General features: G+C 35.4%; 1 protein-coding gene and 1 non-coding gene across 2 annotated transcripts; both read right to left on the reverse strand.

Annotated features, from left to right (window-relative positions):
- Positions 1–638: 638 nt before the first annotated feature.
- Positions 639–20,660, reverse strand: Hira (histone cell cycle regulator-like protein). The gene is made up of 20 exons (XM_090105841.1): positions 20,525–20,660; positions 20,268–20,441; positions 19,668–19,826; positions 18,727–18,884; positions 17,265–17,373; positions 16,466–16,626; positions 13,600–13,768; positions 13,190–13,284; positions 12,404–12,574; positions 11,658–11,800; positions 10,906–11,052; positions 10,325–10,535; positions 9,562–9,664; positions 8,327–8,446; positions 6,738–6,884; positions 6,271–6,367; positions 5,420–5,545; positions 2,718–2,842; positions 2,204–2,295; positions 639–1,451 (listed from the first exon to the last, which is right to left on the reverse strand). The coding sequence occupies exons 1-20, from the start codon at positions 20,559–20,561 to the stop codon at positions 1,314–1,316; spliced, it is 2,682 nt and encodes an 893-aa protein (XP_089961967.1). The 5' UTR covers positions 20,562–20,660; the 3' UTR covers positions 639–1,313.
- On the reverse strand, positions 14,332–14,493 carry LOC149906122 (U1 spliceosomal RNA). The gene has a single exon (XR_016457114.1). It is a non-coding gene; the product is annotated as a U1 spliceosomal RNA (small nuclear RNA).
- Positions 20,661–21,129: the final 469 nt, after the last annotated feature.

Consider the following 21,129-nt stretch of genomic DNA (forward strand, 5'->3'; position numbering starts at 1 on the left):
TTCAAGCCACACCTCCGCGCCAGTCGGAGTGGGGAGCGTGAGGTTTTTCGTTACGCAATTTCTGAATTCGGTCCCCGCGCTAAAAGCCCGCGATAGAAGCTATGCAATAGTTTAATATTTTCTTCATTTCATAGAAATGTTCCTTAGAATTAAAAAGATCATATTATACTTGCAAGAAACTTAAAATATAAGTAATAGCAACCAAACGAATACACACTGAGAGAAAACGTATTTTTTTCAATTGACATAATAAATCTAACAGTCTTTAAGAACTTTCCTTTCCTTAGAACTATTGATAAAATACATAGTATATAATATTATTTTTAAATCAATTCAAAGCAGAGATAACAAATAAAAGCACTTGATAAATAAGAAAATCATGTCATTTAATATTTCAAATTGCTGTTGTATAGTTTCATATACACAGTAGTTTATTTAACCAAAATTATAATACCGAAGAACTTACGATCTTGTAAAGCATTTTTTAATTTTACAATTTTCAATACATTTGATTCGTTTTCTTTAATTCATAGTATTCTATAGCAGAAAACATTTTATGTAATTTATTTATTTATTTATATAATATAAGATACAAAATATTTTGCCATACTTCAAAAAAATCACAAATTAATACTTACTACATTTATCATTCATATTATATCATCTTTGAAGCAAATAATACTTCAATTTTAGTAAAACTAAAATCGAATTAATAGGAAAATACCAAATTACAATCCAGTTTTCACAGAACACATACATATTACAGAAAAAACATCACAAACATTCCATTAATAATTATTTACTAGCACAACACTTTTTCCCTTTTTATATACAGGGTGTAATCGTTAAGTGTGCACAGGCGATTATTCCGTAACTATTGCAGATATCAAAAAACTTTAAATTGATATCGAAAGAAAATCGGTTAGGTTTTATTTACCTAATGAATAAAATGGCAATTATAAATTTAAAAAAAAATGGTTGTCTGTAAAGTCGGTTTACTGACGATAGTTGAACGTGACAATTGTCCGATTGTGCTTCTTTGTCGCTCGTTCCGCGCTCTCGCTCGCACTTCAACTTTCAAGCCTTACATGGAACGCCTCAGAGCGAGGTAACGCCGCATGAGTTATGTTTTTTCGTGCGTGCAACCGGCGCTATCGAATTATAAGACGTTGTCACGTCAATAAAACGAGAAATATCCAAAAATGTTATATCAAACACTCCCATTTTTTGATACCTGCAATATTTATGGAATAATCGTCTGTGCACACTTAACGATTACACCCTGTATAAAAATAATAAAATAATACTGCTTTTTAATGACCATTGAGCAAACCGCTTGTCTGTTTAATTTCGTTCAATTGGTCTGAATATTCCGTGTACAGTCGCTGCCATCTCAACTGTCGAACTAATAATGCTAACATTTCTTCTAGGAGATCGTGCTTTTTGATATCCTGAAAATGTATATAATTTATAATGTTATGGATACACATTATTTAAATACAGTTCAATAGAGTTTGTAACCAAACTCATTTGAAATTAATTAACAAAAGTTTAGGAAGGTTTTGAGTTTATTCGGTAGGTATGCGAAAAGTGGGCTATTTTATAAAAAAGAAACAACCTTATTAACGAAAAGAAAAGATTTCAGAAGACCAAATTAAGATATATTTTGGTTTGACGGAAAATTTAAATAGTATAATCATGGACGTATAAAAAAAGACGGACGCCGTATTACGAACAAACAACGTGAAGCCACCATAGTAAGCTAGCGATCGTGTAAAGACAATAAACACGCACACACTCTCACCATAGTAAGCTAGTCGGCCGCCATTACGTCGTGAACTACCGACTGATTAACTGCGTCACTGTTTCACAAAAAATATTTAAAATGCCGTCTTGCGTGGTTAAATGGTGTCGCAACAATACAATTTTAAATAACAAAACACAAGGGATTACATTCCACAGGGAAGCAAGTTATTTCTTTTATGTTTTAATGACAAAATTATTACGGCAAAATTTATAGAAAAAAATACAGCCGCCATTGTCATCAGGACAGCTGTTGCCATGGCAACATGGCACACACACATGGATGTTTCGCCGCCATTACTAGGCTTCACTCAATGTTTAGGCGATATACCGTCCGTCTTTTTTTATACGTCCATGAGTATAATAATAAAATCATGTTTTATATTAATAAATATCTTACCAAAATAGTGGACTCCCACTTCTTAGGCAACGATGTGCAGTGACTTGGCCCCAACATGTCGTCTAATATACAACGGAGGTGATCTTCTGTACCTGATGATAATATTATATTATTTAAAATAAAATTGTTTGCATTTAGTTTAAAGTTTGACATTGACACATTTTTTAAATAATTTATAGATATTTTAGTTAGATATATATACCTACTATATTGATAATTTCTTTCAAGTATATAAATATTACGAATAAAAAATATAGTGGCATATACAGATACGTAGCAAAAAAAGCATTTTTTACTAATACAATTCAAATATATTTTTTTTACGAAACTGAAAAATTTTTAGTCAGTTAAAATAACATATGTATAGGACGAGTTTGCTATCAACAGAAACTCCAACTTGGTTATAAACACCTATATCAATAAAATAATTTAGAAAACCATTATTGCAACCTACAGTAAAGTTGATACTTACATAAAATGTTGGTTACATTTTTTATTTTTATTAAATACTAACCATGTGCCACTAGATGAGAGAAAAGCGCGACTATCCAGTGTCTATAGTCCTTGCTGAGACGCAGATGCAGACTCGACGACACTTGTGCTTCCAGCCAACTGCGGGCTGCACAGGCGCTGTATTTACTGTAAGTGAAACCCAATATAATGATTCATCATATAGGATTGATTGGAAGGATTGATTCATCATCAGTAACTTTAGTTACTAAGCACATATCTGAATTATTTTTATTAATATTGTTCTTCATTTTTCTTTATTTGGGATGACAAACAGTAGAACAGTAAGAAATAATAACAAGAACTAAATCTACATACTATTTAGTTTTATGAGCAGTTATATATAATCTTAATCATCGTTTCGGATTGATCACTCGTTTCTTTTTTTATTCATATACATATAAATGGTTGTAAGTTATATAGTAAGTTTGTCCTGCCTATCGCATTGAGTTAACTGTAATTAAAATACAGAATCAATTTGGACATGATCCAAAATCTTTTTGGAGTTATTGTAAATCGATATCGAGTTGTGCTAGGGAGGAGGTTATTTTAAAAAATGGTAATATTTTGACGAATGTGGAATGTGCCAGAGAGTTTGCAGCATTCTTTAGATCTGTTTACACAAGTGAGCCACCCCAGTTGAATGTAAATATGGCGGTAAAGTGCGCCTCAGGAGAAGAGTACGCCAGCACTAGAGTACATATTGATGCGTTTAGTTTAAAGGATGTAAAAGAAGCACTAGCGTCTCTTAAGCCAAAACGATCGGCGGGTCCCGATGGGATACCGGCGTTTCTTTTTAGAGATTGTAGTAGGATACTAGCGAAGCCTTTGCAATATATTTTTAACACTTGCATGCGACTCGAGACCTTTCCGGCTCAATGGAAGGTTACTAGAGTCATTCCAGTTCCTAAGGGAAAGGTTAAATCGGATATCAGTGGCTACAGACCAGTAGCTGTTTTATCGACACCAGCTAAAGTATTTGAAGCTGCAATATATCGTGCCATGCAGAAGCAAATTAGTAGTCTGATATCTGATGCCCAACATGGATTTTGGCCTGGTCGTAGTACTACTACTAATCTTCTAAATTTCATGTCAAATGTTGTGCCTGCAGTAGATTCTGGTCATCAGGTGGATGTTGCCTACTTTGATTTTAGAAAAGCATTTGACACTGTCGATAATGATATTTTATTGAATAAGCTGGCTTTATTAGGATGTACACCGCATCTTTTAAAATTTTTTAGTAGTTACTTAAAGGATAGACAGCAGTATGTTGATTACAAGGGTTGTTTATCTGACTCATATTACACCCTATCGGGAGTAAGCCAGGGTAGTAATTTGGGCCCTCTCGAATTCATAATAATGATAAACGATCTGCCGCAGGTCATCAAGCATGGAGTATGTTTATTATTTGCAGATGATCTTAAATTGCTGCTCGAGGTAAGGGATAAAATGGATAGCGAAAGGCTCCAGCAGGATATAGATAGTATAGTGGAGTGGAGTCATCGGAACAAGTTGTATTTTAATGTAAGTAAATGTTCCATCATTAGTTTTACTCGCGCACGGGTACCTTTAAATTATGAGTACATAGTGGATGCGGCGCCGATACGAAGAGTTACAGAAGTACGGGATTTGGGGTTGAATCTCACGGCTGACCTTTCGTTTCGAGCACATATTACGCAAATTTGTAAAAAAGCGTATAGAAAATTGGGTTTTGTACTCAGGCAGTCACAGGGGTTCACCAACATAACGGTAGTCAAAACTTTATACAATAGTCTTGTCAGAAGCTATTTGGAACACAGTGCGGTCATATGGGCACCGCACGAAGCAAAGTACACGGTTATGTTGGAAAGAGTACAAAATAAATTCATGCGCCACCTGTACATGAAGCTTTATGGCGTATATCCCTTCTATCCCCTAATGTATCCCACTCTGTTTGTACTGGGCATGGTGGGGTACAATGAGTTAAGGGTAAGGCGCGAATTTAAGCTGGTGGCATACTTGGTGGGGGTTTTAAGGGGCAAAGAATACAATCCCGGAATATTAAAGGAAATGTATTTAAAGGTTCCAGACCACTATTTAGAAAAAAGAATCTTACCCAATATACTGTATGTACCAGTAGCAAGAACTAATCTATTAGCCAAATCGCCTCTTATTTGTGCATTTCGTACAATTAACGAATTGCACAATATAATAGATGTGTTTTCTTGCAGTTTGAGCGAATTTTCAAAGGTACTACTAAATATATTATGCTATCAGCAGAAATGTTAAGTTTATGAATTATTGAGGCTTAATAGGCTATTATTGTGTTACAACGTGTTTATTTTTATATTTTTATGAGATATGTTTGTTTTTCTTAATTTATAAAAGAACTCTGTCGAATTAGGTTAACCTGTAATGATAGTCAGTTCTATGTGTAAATAAATAAATAAATAAATAGATAAATAGTAATGGTAGAAATGATTAAATATAAATAAATAAAAATGTGTGCGTGTACTAGTGTACACACGTAAGAAGTGAAACTTCTTTACGACCTAATTTTTCAAAAAATAATTTACTATATGCAACTATACAGAATACGTCAATCACGCGTGGTAGGGATAAAAACAAGATGGCGCGTAACGAAAAAATGTTACACTAAATTTTTTTCCAACCCCGATAAAGAAGTTTCACTTCAATAAATAAATAATTATTATTGATTACACAAACCCATGTGTACGCAAAGCATGCGGAGCCCTATTAGCGTGCAGGGGCGAAGTCACCCGCAGCCCCCGGCCGGAGCCCCCCGCACCGCCCGCACGGCGTACTGGGTCGCCGCCATCTTGCCATATCACCCTGCAAATATACATTTTAACCCATTGAGCCCCGAACGGCCCGATCGGGCCACGACACAATAGATTTTCTATTTTATTATTTGAGTAATAGAATTTTAAGTAATAAATGTATATGAGATAAAAGCAATGCAATAGCTTTCATCTCATATACATATCATCATATTATATCAGACTTGGAGCGCGGCGACCGAATGTAAAAATTCCGTAACGAAAAAACCTAACACCCCCCACTCCAACCGGCAAAGCGATGCGATGCAATAGCTTTACCGCGGCAGTCCTCGAGTGCCACACGTATTTTTATTTATACTGGAATCATAAACTAAAATAAAAATTCTATATGTGATATATAAAGTAGCCTTTTTGAGACATTTATGTATGTATGTTGTAGCCTTAAGTCAGAATAAGCATAATATAAATCATTGTATTGATTTAAAATATAACACACTAAATCATCGTTTCAAATTGATCACTCGATTCATTTGGTACCGCCTTACATATTACAAAATACTTTTTATACTTCCCCAGATAATTGAAACAAAATTGAAATTGAAGCCAAATACCAACTGAATATAATAGATTCAAATTTAATAAATTTCTTAATCATGTTCGTTATTATTCGAATCATAACATGACCGAATGATATGTTATGTGCATAAGATATGTATCGAGTAAGTCTTATAAAAGTAACTGCATTATTTAATTTAAATAATATCTAAAAAAACTCACCAAGCGCATAACTTCTTACAATATATGTAACTTTTGCCAGTGTTAAATGAGATCATTGGGTTGCCATCTTCCAAGAGAGAACAGTGTGTTACAGTTGCTGAAATAAAAAAAAATACTGGTGTACTCTCAGGTCTTCTCATTTATATAAAAAAATATAATAGAATTAAGTTATATGCTAAGAAATAGACTGGCTGTTTATTTGTATGCTAGACTTCGACTAAAGTCGAATACTACTACACTTGCAAGTTAAAAAAATACTATTGAATTAATATTTTTAAAACTTTAAATACTATAAAAAAGGTCTGGAGATTGAATTCAATAAGTTTGAGTTTGAACAACATATTACTAAATATGATGAAGAAAAGTTAAAGTTAAAAGTTACTATAAATGACATTTCCTTACTTTAAGTCCGTCAAACAGAATCTTAACCTAAAACCATAATACCAATATAATAAAAAAAAACTCACTATTATTCGCCAGCAAATTCCTAAACGACAGCGGTTGTATAGTACAAGTAGCCGTGGGCAAATCCCATATAGCGAGATCCGCTGATGACGTCACCACGGTTAGCGTGTCACGTGAGAGTGTCATCTTGTGCGCGGGTGACGGTAGTGCTAAAATTAAGAAGATATTATTATTAAGGGGGGATGATATAAAAATATACATAAATCCAGACATCGTTTCGAATCCTTTTTATCGTTTCGGTACGGAATCCTAAAAAAGAGCGTGTGTGCCGAGCACACGTGTCAGAAGTGAAACTTCTTTTGCAAGACTCGCGAAACTAAAAGTAAAATAACCATAACATTGTCACAGTAAAAAAATTTCGCAAGGCGGAATCACACTTTCCCCGTCAATTTTAACAAAGTCTGTTAAAAGTGACTGGTTACAATACTGGTGGTATTACAAAAGCGAATCCGCATTATTTTTAGATTTTATTGTACAAAGTATGTAAAACTATAGACAGATTTAAGTCTGAATCCAGTGATTTTTAGCTTACTTTAGTTTTTTAATTTCTTGCTAAGTTAAACTATGGATACATGTACTCAAGTTGCATGTCGCACGCTGTGACGTCACCACGGCACTCACACACATGCACACCCAGCAGGTGTCGCTTGCTTTTACGTCATTACGGTTCTGACACACACGCACGAACTTCATCTTTGGTTATTCAATTATTAAAAATATCAACGTGACAAGTGCACTTCGCAAGTTTAGATACCGTCAATGGCGCATCCACACATACCCGGCATTTGCATCTTTTACCTGCGGCACGTGCACACGTGCGGGTTTTGGTTGCCGGCGGCAGTTTGCTTGCGGCTTCGATACGGAGTGTTAGGAGTACGAAGTGGTAGGAGTGGTAGAAGTACGAAGTGGTAGGAGTGGTAGGATTACGAAGTGGTGGGAGTACGCAGTGGTAGGAGTACGAAGTGGTAGGAGTGGTAGAAGTACGAAGTGGTAGGAGTGGTAGGATTACGAAGTGGTGGGAGTACGCAGTGGTAGGAGTACGAAGTGGTAGGAGTACGCAGTGGTAGGAGTACGCAGTGGTAGGAGTACGAAGTGGTAGGAGTCTGAAACCCGGCGGCATGTGTGGATGCGCCACTAAACGCTGGGAGTTGGCCTACTTCTCTCGTTATACTATGCTCACCCAGCGGCGGCAGGGCCCTGTGCGGTTTGTGTTTAGCGAGTCTCCACACGTGCAGCGCTCCGTCCGCGCAGCACACGCACACCCAGCGCCCGTCGCACGCTATGCACGATACTGCCGCACCTGACATACACACTCACCCAGCGGCGGCAGGGCCCTGTGCGGTTTGTGTTTAGCGAGTCTCCACACGTGCAGCGCTCCGTCCGCGCAGCACACGCACACCCAGCGCCCGTCGCACGCTATGCACGATACTGCCGCACCTGACATACACACTCACCCAGCGGCGGCAGGGCCCTGTGCGGTTTGTGTTTAGCGAGTCTCCACACGTGCAGCGCTCCGTCCGCGCAGCACACGCACACCCAGCGCCCGTCGCACGCTATGCACGATACTGCCGCACCTGACATACACACTCACCCAGCGGCGGCAGGGCCCTGTGCGGTTTGTGTTTAGCGAGTCTCCACACGTGCAGCGCTCCGTCCGCGCAGCACACGCACACCCAGCGCCCGTCGCACGCTATGCACGATACTGCCGCACCTGACGAACAGACACATTAAAATCTATACCACAGAATACATAATAGTAGCTAAACGCTACAGAACGGACACTCTCCGCCTCTCGCCAAATTAAACACTTACCTCACCCCGCACGATCAGGCTAAAAATGGTCCGCATTTTTCTGCAAGGACGATACGCAACGAAGATTGACAACATTAATCAAATTGACTTAAAGTAATTTATTATTTTAGATTTGTGATTATCGTTTTCGTAGAAAATGGTTAAATATTATGCTGTTTACGGATGTATTTCATCAGAAAAACGCGAATTGTTTTTACTCTAGTCACAAATGTGCCAACCATAAAGCTTTAACACACACATTTGCAGTCTCTACAGTGTGACTGTCAAAACGATAATTTTGTATGGAGTGTCCGGGGTGTATCTATACTTAACTACATAGTATAAAACAAAGTCGCTTTCTCTGTCCCTATTTCCCTTGTATGCTTAAAACTACGCAACGAATTTTGATGAGGTTTTTTTTAATAGATAGAGTGATTCAAGAGGAAGGTTTTAGTATATAATTTATTAGGTTTTAGACAAAGCGGGCAAAGCCGCGGGCGGTTAGCTAGTAATATTATAAAGCTGAAGAGTTTGTTTGTTTGAGCGCACTAATCTCAAGAATACTGGTCCGATTTGAAAAATTCTTTCGGTATTAGATAGCCCATTTATCGATGAAGGCTATAGGCTATATGTCATCACGCTAAGACTTACAGGAGGGGAGCCACGTGGGTGAAACCGCGCGGTGCGGCTAGTTATTACTAAGGAGAAACATAAAAAATACATCATTTGTGAAAATTTCAGCTTTCTAGCTATCACGGTTTATGAGATACAGCCTGGAGACAGACAAACAACGAAGTCTCAGTAGTATGGTCCCGTTTTACCGTTTTGGTACGGAACCCTAAAAAAAGAGCGTGTGTGCTGAACACACATGTCAGAAGTGAAACTTCTTTTGCAAGATTCAAAAATACCAAAATCGTCGCCTTACTCCATGACGTGACGGTATTTTCATGACGCGACCTTCAACTTTTACAATTTTTTTTTACTTTAATCTGAAAAAAAAAACAAAAAAAAGCTTTTAAATGTTCAATTCCTTACCTAAATATGTTTCCCAAACAGGATCATTCGAGGCAGAATTGTTTGGGATCAACTCAAGCCTTGACAGCTTCCCGTACGGTGTGTTGCATGCTTTATTTACTACCTGTAAATAATATTATTTATTTTAAATATTGATAAGTGCGATGAAATTGTGTTATTATATTATTTTGTTCCCTTGCTCATTATATAAAATACAATAAAATATGATTTCCCATACTTTCTACCACGTTCCACGCCTAAAAAGTACCTCCTGATTGCAGAAAGCGGAACAGTAATAATTGTTACAAAAAAGATGTCTATTAGTGAGAGAAAATCGGCTTTTTCTTAATAAAATTGTCAGATTTGGAGCCAAGTTCGCTTGGCACGGTCCCAGCGAAGCCAAGGGGCAATACTTTGTGTGACCACTGTGGCCAAGGGGAAAAGAATGTTATCCATCTCATCTTACATCATCAATTGCATATGAATGTATGTATTTTTCACCTAATCTGCAGTTGACTGTGTGTATGTTTGTTAGTGGTGGTTGCCTATAATTTTGACAGCACTTACGATTGTAATAACTAAAAGCTTTTATCTATGTTATTTGTGTGTCATGTTGGTGATCCTTAATGAAATAAATCACTTACTTGTAACCTCAACACGCCAGCCGCTCTCACAATTGGCCCCGCCGTCCCTAAAGCGGGGACAGATGATGCTGGGGCCAAATAACTCGCTTGGGACTGTCCAAGCGGGGCCAAGGGGCAATACTTCTATATAACACACTTACTTGTAACCTCAACGCGCCAGCCGCTCTCACAATCGGCCCCGCCGTCCCCAAAGCGGGGACCGACAAAGCTGGGACCAAATAACTCGTTTGGGACTGTCCCGGCGGGGGCGAAGGGCAGGGTCTCTTAGTTTGTAGATCTTCCGCTTTTGGCCCGGGTAGTGTGGATGCTGTGCGCTTGCGCAGACGTTGGTCCAGCGCACTGGCCGGGAAACTATTTTGCGTATATTAATGGATTGTGAGGAAAATGTGATAAAAAATTTAAAAAGTAGATAAACAATGATAAAACTACATGAGTCCCATTGTCTCCTGTCATCTTGAAAAAATATAACGTATAAATTTTACATAGTCCTCCGGCTTTTTTTTACAATGGAAAATTATGTTTCTCAAACCATAGTGAACAATAGCCTATCACATAGAAAATTAATTTACATAAAAAAGAAGATGTATGAATAGGACACTATCCGTTTTTGTTAGAATTACCAATCCAACTCGAAGGACCAAAGCAATAAACTGCAAAATAAAGCATATCTAAAACAATTATATACCGAAAAACCATTTTCAACGTCTACTACGATACTCACTTATCACTAGTCTTGCTGTGCGCATGGTTGCTAACATTAGGGTGTATCACGATATCATCTCTTCTTTCAACTCGAATACGAGATTTACTTTGGGAAGATGTACTGAAGCAGTTCTCTAGACCGCCCGGTTGAGATCCTAGGGATTCGCTGAAATTGGAGTAGGTAGGTTAGTTTTCTAGTTAAAAATAAAAAATTGGTTGTCTGTAAAGTCGGTTTACTGACGAAAGTTGAACGTAACAACGTCCGATTGTGCTTCTTTGTCGCTCGTTCCGCGCTCTCGCTTGCACTTCAAGCCTTACATGGAACGCCTCAGAGCGAGGTAACGCCGCATGAGTCATGTTTTTTCGTGCGTGCAGCCGGCTCTATCGAATTATAAGACGTTGTCACGTCAAAAAAATGTGTTGTATGTATACATGCAACGTGTTCTGTAGTGTGATACCTACATTTTGTAGCATATCAACAAAGTATATCTAAATTTTAGATAAGTTAATACAATTTGAATGGTTCAGTCGGAATTCCTTTTTTATGAATTTAATGTATAGTTAAAATGTTACAGACGCGCAAATTATCAATATAATTTAAGACAAGTCGTTTGAAAATATGCAAAAATATATTTCAAACCACATTAAATTCTTTAATTTACATTACCAACAACAACCAAAAAAATCATCATTTCATAATTCCCAACACAAATCCGTCCATATTAGTCAATCCGACACCACAAAACATACATCCATCTCGCTCGCACTCACTTGGCGTCCGCATGCGTGAGCGGGATGAACACGGGCGTGATCCGCCGCTTGCCGTCCGACGTGCGCGTCTCTATCTGCCGGTCCATCGGACGGAGCGCTGGGCTTGATTGCGTCGATACGGGTGACGGGGTGTATATCTTTTGCTGGAAGTGCGGGTAGATTTGTAAAATTGTGACTTTTTTCAACAATAAGATAGAATATTTATATTAAATAATAATTTTAAGTTATGAAGATAAATAAGAAATATTTATGAAAAAAAAAATACAGAAGCTTCACCTTTGGACCACGGTTTAAATAGGTTAGATAGTCCGGTTAATTAAGACATAAAAATAGTGATCAAATAACGACTATTCCGTCAGAGCCATTTCCCTTTATTAAAGTGCCAGAAGAAAAAATTCACTCATTCAAATTCAATTTAAACCAACAAGTTTGTTAACTTGGCTACACGTTAAGCGACTATCTAGACGCCAAGTGTGCGCCAAGTTATATGTTATACATAAAAGCATTACTCTTATTTTAGTATCAGCCTTTAGTGGTTTTTTTTAATTGAAGAATTATTTCAAGTATATAAAATTTTAATTTTAATTGACATTATTTTAAAAGAGCTTCTACGGAGTTTCTTACCAATTCTTCTCGGTAGAAACTGCTTTCCGAAACTATGTTATGACAATCCAAAAGTGCTTCTAGAAGAAGTCTAATTGAATGAATAAATTTCCACTAAATATTTAATACCATTCGATACTCACTTGAGACTTTTCACTTTTAGGCGTAGATTCCTCCTTGGGCAGTTCCTTTTTAGCTTCCTGTTTCTCCCTTGCCAAGAGTATCTCTGGACACTCGACGAGAAGGTTTGAGGATAGATCACCACTACCGTCGTTGGCTGGACACTTGCCGTATATCTTTTCGTAAAGGGCATTCTACAATAAAGAAATGTATTTAATAATTATTTTTTTGACGTGAAAACGTCTTATAATTCGATAGAGCCGGCTGCACGCACGAAAAAACATGACTCATGCGGCGTTACCTCGCTCTGAGGCGTTCCATGTAAGGCTTGAAGTGCAAGCGAGAGCGCGGAACGAGCGACAAAGAAGCACAATCGGACGTTGTCACGTTCAACTATCGTCAGTAAACCGACTTTACAGACAACCAATTTTTTTTATAAAAGCTTATACTTTTTTTATTTATTATGTATATGATAGAACAATAACAGGATGACGTTAGTGTAATGATTGTGACTCATATGATTCGAACATTTTGGTTCAGCACTAGGTAACCTGTAAGCCAAGTTATTACTATATTAAGTGTATTATTTAGAAGTCAGATAATTACAGTTCGATTCAAACTTAATGGCGGTTCGGAAGTTAGCTGCGAATGCACGAGCGCCAGGTATCCGACCCTTAACGTTCCGGTAATATCTAAAATTGTTTTCTGCGCATCAGTTCGTTCGATGTTCCGAGCCGCCATTAAGTTTGAATTATACTATATATACTTTTGCTTACGTAAATAATACATTTGGAAGCTTCAAAATTTACCTTTTCTTCGAGTGTAAGTGGTGTACCAATCTCCTTGTTAGTGAATTGTATACACGCCACAGTGCCATCAGAACTGCAGGCTAAGAGGTTCAATCCTGAAATATTTTATTATGCATTCATAATAGAATGATTTTTGTACTTTTTCATGTGGACTAGAACTTAAAGCTAATAGGTACACTGTTTTATAGAAATCATCATATACCCTAAAATTTTCATACATGCGTATTTAAGTATTTAATTAAAAAAATTGTTTTTATATGAAAACTCAGATACTAAAAAACAATAGACCCATATATTATTCCGTGCCTATGCACGAGACAAGACACAAAAAAAATACAATAGATTTTTTTTATTTGTTCTTTTCATGTTTTTTATTACACACCATTAAACCCCACAATCGTATAACTCACCATCCGAACTCCAAGACATATCCAGTACACTATCGCTGAACAACTCATGCACGACCACCAGGGGTCGCTTGAGTGACGTCAGCCAGATCGAGAGGGCCCTGTCCCGGGATCCAACGGCAGCACAACAGCATTTCTTGCCTTCTTTTACGAATATGTTGCTGTTGAATCGCTGAAATTTGGATTTTGTAGTCAGAATTATGATTTTCTTGTAATATTATATTTACTGTTGGTTCTCTTTAATTTCCTTATCGATCATCGTGATTAGGTCAATTTAACAGCTTTAACTATCGTAAATTTAGAAAATGTAAACTTATTTTAACAAAAACATTTTGATATATGTTAAATCTATTAATTTAAGAACATTGAAAATACAATTTTCCTAAAATCCTTTGCTATAAATTATTGGTTGTTCAACAACATGCACATAAATTAAACGTGTACTTTCGTTTTTAAAAATATAAATACAGTCAGGACAGTAATTAAAAAATTACCTAATGCTTAATGGGAGACTTTACATAACCCCAAATAACATACATCATATTTCATTTTCTATCAGCAAACTATAAAATTGACTACAATAGACTGTATACACTATACAGATTTATTTTTAAGAGCAAATCTTAATTCTAATTCTTGAAATAAAATTGTAAGTTCTCTAATATAAACCGTATAACGTATTAGACGTTCATATTATGTAAATTTGATGATCCTCATCATTTGTCATTTTATATGGGGGGACGGCGCGAACGCAGTCCCCACTACCAAAAATTACGCGTCCGAGTTATCCACATTAGGGATAATCACAGAGGTCAACCCCACCGCAGTGCAATGGCGGGGCCTCGCTCTGGGGGAACCGCCTTCCTGATCACGGTGTCCCCTACGCCAGGTAAGTATGATTTCGCCAAGTACCACAGAGCAAGTAATATAGTAAGAGACGGCACTCAGTACTTCGATTTCGAGCTCACGCACACATATGCATGTATTACTTAGGTCAAATCTTATATACCAACCTATGAAAAATTTACGTCAAACATGACCCACATTGCTGCCAACATTTAAAAAAGTAGACGTTGCTAGTGATGTCTCTTTATGAGTGCTAGTATCGATAAAACTTCATATCGATATCGATAAAATTATCGATGCTGGGTAACAACACTACTAATTCTCATCCATATATTCAAATTTATAGGAAATTAAAAATAAAACAACAATGTAGATGAATAAGTTTATTATAATATTAATTACATAATAACATTTTTATATAATATTAAAACTCACTATTATCAGCAAAAATGGATAATTCCATTTGAATTTTACTGAATATCTTTATTTAGGCATGTAGGACTGAATTCGGCTTAAATATTATGTGAATACAACTAGATTCACATTTTATACTTTTCCTTGAAATATTTTGCGGGATTTCTATTAAATCTCGTTCTAAATTTCGATACCAATATATCGTTGCCGTTCGGATCGCCATATTGGAATTGTATATGAAGAAGCCGTTGTTTTCTTTGGACATAATAATATCTCCTCCAATTGATTCTACAGCCAGAACATGACGTGGACACGTTTTCTCATAAATTGTTATGTAATTATTATGTTTTATCTTCCTTATAGAACAGTCATTGGGTACATATTGCAAATATTTAGTCACAAATCACAATTATTACACACAAAGATTTTAACATTGTTTAGGTACACAATATAACACTTTTTCTTCTTTTTTCACTTTTGGCAGAAATATTACAAATTAAAAAATGTACTGTACATTAACTGAGTAAATAACAAAATTTACGATATACGAAGAACAAACTTTGTAAACATCCACCAAAACAATAAAATAAAACGCCATTTTGAATTCAAATTTCAAACAACAAATCAACATCAAGACGTTGTCTATGCTTAAGTCTTAACCATTGACAAGAAATTGAAGAAAGAAAGAAATAATTTATTAATGTACTAGCTTAAAATTAAAATGTACAAAAATAAGGTTTAAAAAAAAAGAAGAAATAATAATAAATAATTAAAACTAAAATATTAAATCTTTTATTATATGATTACATCGGAGAGGCCAACATTAGAAATATTTTTATTTTTTCTAAATGTTGGCAAGCCAGACTTGACCTTAGGTCTTGGAAAAGTACAAAATAATTTGAACTCTATGTCAATGGAATGAAGTTTAAAATTGCTTGATAATGGAAGCCTAACCAAAACGATGTTCTAAGTGTCGACCCACTGGCCAAGTACTAGCGTGTATATATGCTTTACGGAAAAAATTTCTATAGCGCGAGTTAGAGGACAACTGGCGCCATCTATGATTCGAATGTGGAACTTCAGCAATGGCGGCATTCAAAAACGACGAGCGGGAAGCACGATATTCGATATTTGAAGGATGAATTTTTCACCTTTTTATGTGATAGGTATTATTTGTAATTTGATAACTAAATAATCAATTGATTTTTAGAGATGAAATTACTTTTAGTTTAGTAAAATTTTGGAAAACCTCAAGATACTATTCCAATACGTTTAAGATTCATTAAGATACATTCAGAACGGTTTTATAGAGATTGTGTAATTTGGAAGATAAAAAAAAAGAAGTAATATTATCTCAATTTCCGTTTTTTAACATTGAACGACGAACCAAATCTAGATTTTAGTTGTATTATACAAAAAAAATGTTGTGTGGTTTTATGAAACCACGGTAAAAGTGAAACTTAGGCACAAAATTATCGTATTTGTACGATAATTATCGTACGGTTCCGAACACTGCTTTATACCTACTCGGCAGCCGACCGTCACACGACATGCGTTACACAGACCAAAAAGTTTGAGACGATGTAATAAAAGTTTCACTTTAACATACCGCACAAGTAACAGCCTTCCTGTGTCCCACAAAATCCTTGTCGCACCTCCAGCCCTCCCGCTCGACCACTTGAGCGGTCGGACCTCCTCCGTTCATCGCGTGAGCTGATAGCACGTATTGGCCATCGGGGGACCAGGAGAGACGGAGGATGTGGGTTGTGCCTGAAATTTATATTTTTGAAGTGAAACTTCTTAATCGGGGTTGGAAAAAAATTTAGTGTAACATTTTTTCGTTACGCGTGACATTTTTCCGTTACGCGCCATCTTTTTCTTATCCCTACCACGCGTGATTCGACGTATTTCTGTAAAGTTGCATATAGTAAATTATTTTTTGAAAATAAAGTCATAAAGGAGTTTCACTTCTTACGTGTGTACACTAGTACACGCACACATTTGTTAAAACTAATACATATATACAACTAATACAATTTTTTACTACCTACTCCCAAAAGCAGTGAACACGTTAAAGAAAGATTAGTCCTATTTGACATACTTTCTTGAAAATCATCTGCACACAAACATTTCAGTTACTCATATAGTTTTCATTCTGGTTTACTGATATACACAACAGTCCTTATAAAAGCTGCAGAAAAGGAAATTAAAACAGTTCTTTTTTCTGAAATGTTTTTTTTTTTAATAAAAGGTTTTTTCAATAAAAATAACCTTATTGAACCAAGTTTTTAAACTTTACATAAAATATTTTATAATAAGATTTGTCAAGAAAATGATTTATATCTAGTATACTATTCAACATTTCCTTGGAAGGTTTTAAAAATACAAAAACTAATTTATAAACTTACCTCCACACTCTTCAAATGGATCTGTGATGACTTTTTCTTGCGTCCAATCTGAAGTCTTCCACACTCTCAATGACTTGTCATCTGATTGTGACGCTAAATATTTACCAACCTGAAAAATAATGGTTTATATTTAATTTTAGACAAAAAAAATTCTTACCTTGTATAGGCATGACGAAAGATTTTGAAATCCTCTTCCATAATGTGTGTATACGTTTACTATACAAGAAAAACCCCTATATTTCGGTAATATACTTAAATTTAACGAAGATAAAAGCCGTTTTCCAAAAAATATTTATTAACTGTGCCAAAACAGCTCGCAGGTGTCATGGCGTAGGCGTGACGTCACACTTTGGTAAATACGTAATTATTTGTACGCATTGCGAAGAAAATTAAAAAAAATATTTATTTAATATGTGTTATAGAAACGAATTTCAAAGTTTATAAGTGGTGTGCAATATTGCAGTGTGATTCCACATAAAAATAATGCTCAAAAATGTGTAAGTAATTATTTTAAGCGAGAAAATAATAAGAAATGATTGTATAAAGTTGGCGCGGAGAACCCCGAACCATGTATTCGTGAATTCGCAATTATATTTCTGTTCTGAGTCGATAAAGCATACGTGAAATAATAGAAAATAAATAAAAATGCGTATTCTCAACATATTCATAACAACAAAAAACATCTGACGTGAGATGTTTACTTAAGCGTGACGTCACGCGTGTTTTAGTCAAAATGGCCAACTGCAGTATTTCAATGTTTTATTTTATTGATAATCTCATTAATCCTAATGTTTTTAAGATTTCTAAGTCACTATATGTAATTTATCTATTATACATTTTCCCTTAAAAACACTAATGCGATCATTTATGGATACTGTCGTCATGCCTATTGTATATTTCTATGGATTCGATGTTGAAATTTAGACTAGAAATTTTATACTTTTGTCTTTCATCTTAAAATTTAAGAAAATATGAATTAATAGGATATCTCATATATTGCCAAACAATATTAAGTATATTTGTATCAAGATTGAATCATAATATGGAAATTGATTGTAACAATATATTAAATTATCACAAACTAGCTGTGTCCTGCGGTTTTACTCCTGTAGCGTGATGATATATAAACTATAGTAACCTCGATAAATGGGCATTCTAACACTGATAGAAATTTCCAAATCGGACCAGTTGTTCCTGAGATTAGCGTGTTCAAACAAACAAACTCTTCAACTTTATCATAATATATATAAATCTCGTGTCACAATGTTTGTCCTCAATGGACTCCTAAGCCACTTAACCGATTACAATAAAATTCGCACACCATGTGCAGTTCGATCCAACTTGAGAGATAGGATAGGTTTTATCCCGGAAATCCCACGGGAAAGGGAACTATGCAGGGTTTTCTCTGAAAACGCGGTCGGAAAGCTAGTAATATTATAAGTATAGATTAAAATGAACTCACAGGGTCCCAAGCGACTCCCTTCACCAGACCATTATGCCCATTCAGTACGCACACCATTTCAGGAAACTTCGCCGCATTCCATATGATCACAGAGTTGTCCACACTGCAGCTGGCCAACCATTTGTCGAGTGGTGACCACGCCAGGTCTAACACGTCACCTGTGAAATAAAGCAGAAATTAACATTATGGAGTTAGAGATTTATTCACTCTGGTTTCCCTTCAATACATATAAGTCTTTTGCCTATTTAGATAGGTATACTATTTAAAATAATTAATAAACTCATTTAGGGCCGATTTTTCAGTGCTTGGACTTATTTGTCGAATAATGTATAAACCTACTATTTTAAAAACGTATATATATTAATATTATCGTAGAATACTTTATTGGACGGATAAGTTTTAACCAAGCATTGAAAAATTGGCCCTTAATTAATTAAAAAATTCATTAAATAGAGAGCCAAGTATTTCTCACCAACATTATGACCACACCATTCATTCATCATTATTTTCAGAAAATAACATTTAAAAGAATTACATATTATCAAGGTAATAGATTCTGAGGTACAAAATTATACTTCTCTTCATTACATTAACTAATTATCTACCACTGATGCTCTCAAATTGTATTACAACTATTACAATGTAAAAATATAGCAAATTTTTTCCCTTTTTTAGCAAGTCAAAATCCATACTAATATTATAAATGCGAAAGTAACTCTGTCTGTCTGTTACTCAATCACGCCTTAACTACTGAACCAATTTGCATGAAATTTGGTATGGAGATATTTTGATACCCGAGAAAGGACATAGGCTACCTTTTATTGCGAAATATGTACCACGGGCGAAGCCGGGGCGGACCTCTAGTGCTAAATAAATTTATAAAATTGTACACAATTATAAACTGCTACACAATATTATAACAATTAATGAATAAATGTTACCTCCATGTCCTCTCAAAGTCGACAAGCACCGCCAAGTCTCTGCCTTGTGCTTCCCAGCACCCACTGCCACACTAAGGCCCCATATCATGACCAGTCCATCATCACCTCCAGATGCTAGGTATCTACCACCATTGCTCCATCGCACGCAATTTACACAGGCTGCAATAGAAAATATATTCTTATTTTATGGTAAGGTGATGCTGATCACTACATAGTATAAAACAAAGTCGCTTTCTCTGTCCCTATGTATGCTTAAATCTTTAAAACTACGCAACGTATTTTGATGCGGTTTTTTTAATAGATTGAGAGTGATTCAAGAGGAAGGTTTTACTATATAATTTATTATGTTTTAGACAAAGCGGGCGAAGCCGCGGGCGGAAAGCTAGTACAAGGATAAACTATTTTACAAGCTTCTTCAGAATATAAATTTTATGGCTGAAACATAAAAACAAATGCCTGTGAATAACATTATAAATTTATTCACCATGCATTGTCTTTGGCTTTACTTATTCAGTATTATATATTTAGTTATAATAAATCATGTACCAGGAAGATATACATCTTATATTGATTTTAAGTTTTTAAATTCTTTCAACAAACCTAAGTGATTATCCATTTGACAAAGCATCTTTGGAACATTGGGGTCCAATTCCACTTCTTCATACAAAACTGCATTTAGATTCCAAACTACGACCCTGCCAGAGTCCAGACCCTGGCCTCCTGTTGCAAAACGCTTCCCCGCTGGATGAATATCCACAGAAAATATCGACTTATCTGAAATATAAATTTTATGCTAATTAATACGAAAATACGTATAAAACTTGAATCTCCTTTTCTTTTTAGTTTATTAAACTTACCATCGTGATTCACCCAATTAGGCTTGTAAAGCTTCATTTATGATAATTGTTAAAATTACTTAGTAAAACAGTTAAAAACTAAAAAGAAGAAATCTTTATTTATTTTCTACAAAAATGACATTGACGCGGGCCGCGGGGTGCGCTCAGCGCTGCCGGCATTCAGCCAATATTTGGAAACGTTCAGAAACTGACAAAGTAAGGCAGATTAAAAATAGATAAGTGCATATTCTAAAAGTATTTAAAAAATGATAAAAATAACAATTAAATAAGAAATGTGTTATTAAATATAATTACAATATTTTCATTTATTACTTTAAGATTAATAATAGTTAGGTCGTTCCTTCCCTAGGAAATTTCCATTGCATGTTGCTAAGTAACAATGAAAACAACAACAAAATATAATATATTATTATTAAAAATAACTGGGTTTTCGCTAACACATTATTCAAGTTTAATTAGTAATAATTTGATTTTTCTCTTATTTTTTAATCTATTAAATAAAGGTCAAAGCCCTAAACGTCATAATGACATATTTATGATTTGTTGTGAAATGTGAAATGAGATGATTCAAATTGGAGCTTTTTGTGTTTTGAGAAATCTTAATA

This window comes from Colias eurytheme, chromosome 9, assembly GCF_061535395.1.
Source record: "Colias eurytheme isolate Ceu_HAF_F1 chromosome 9, ilColEury1 Martin Lab GWU primary, whole genome shotgun sequence".
NCBI lineage: Eukaryota > Metazoa > Arthropoda > Insecta > Lepidoptera > Pieridae > Colias > Colias eurytheme.

Bases quoted from the DNA above. Each gene is read 5' to 3' on its own strand.
- Hira (XM_090105841.1), bottom strand. From the start codon at position 20,561: ATGAAGCTTTACAAGCCTAATTGGGTGAATCACGATG. The intron at 18,885-19,667 runs GTAACATTTATT...TTTATTTCACAG, and splicing joins GACTTTGAGAGGACATGGAG to GTGACGTGTTAGACCTGGCG. The intron at 13,285-13,599 runs GTGAGTTATACG...AAAATATTTCAG, and splicing joins TATGTCTTGGAGTTCGGATG to GATTGAACCTCTTAGCCTGC.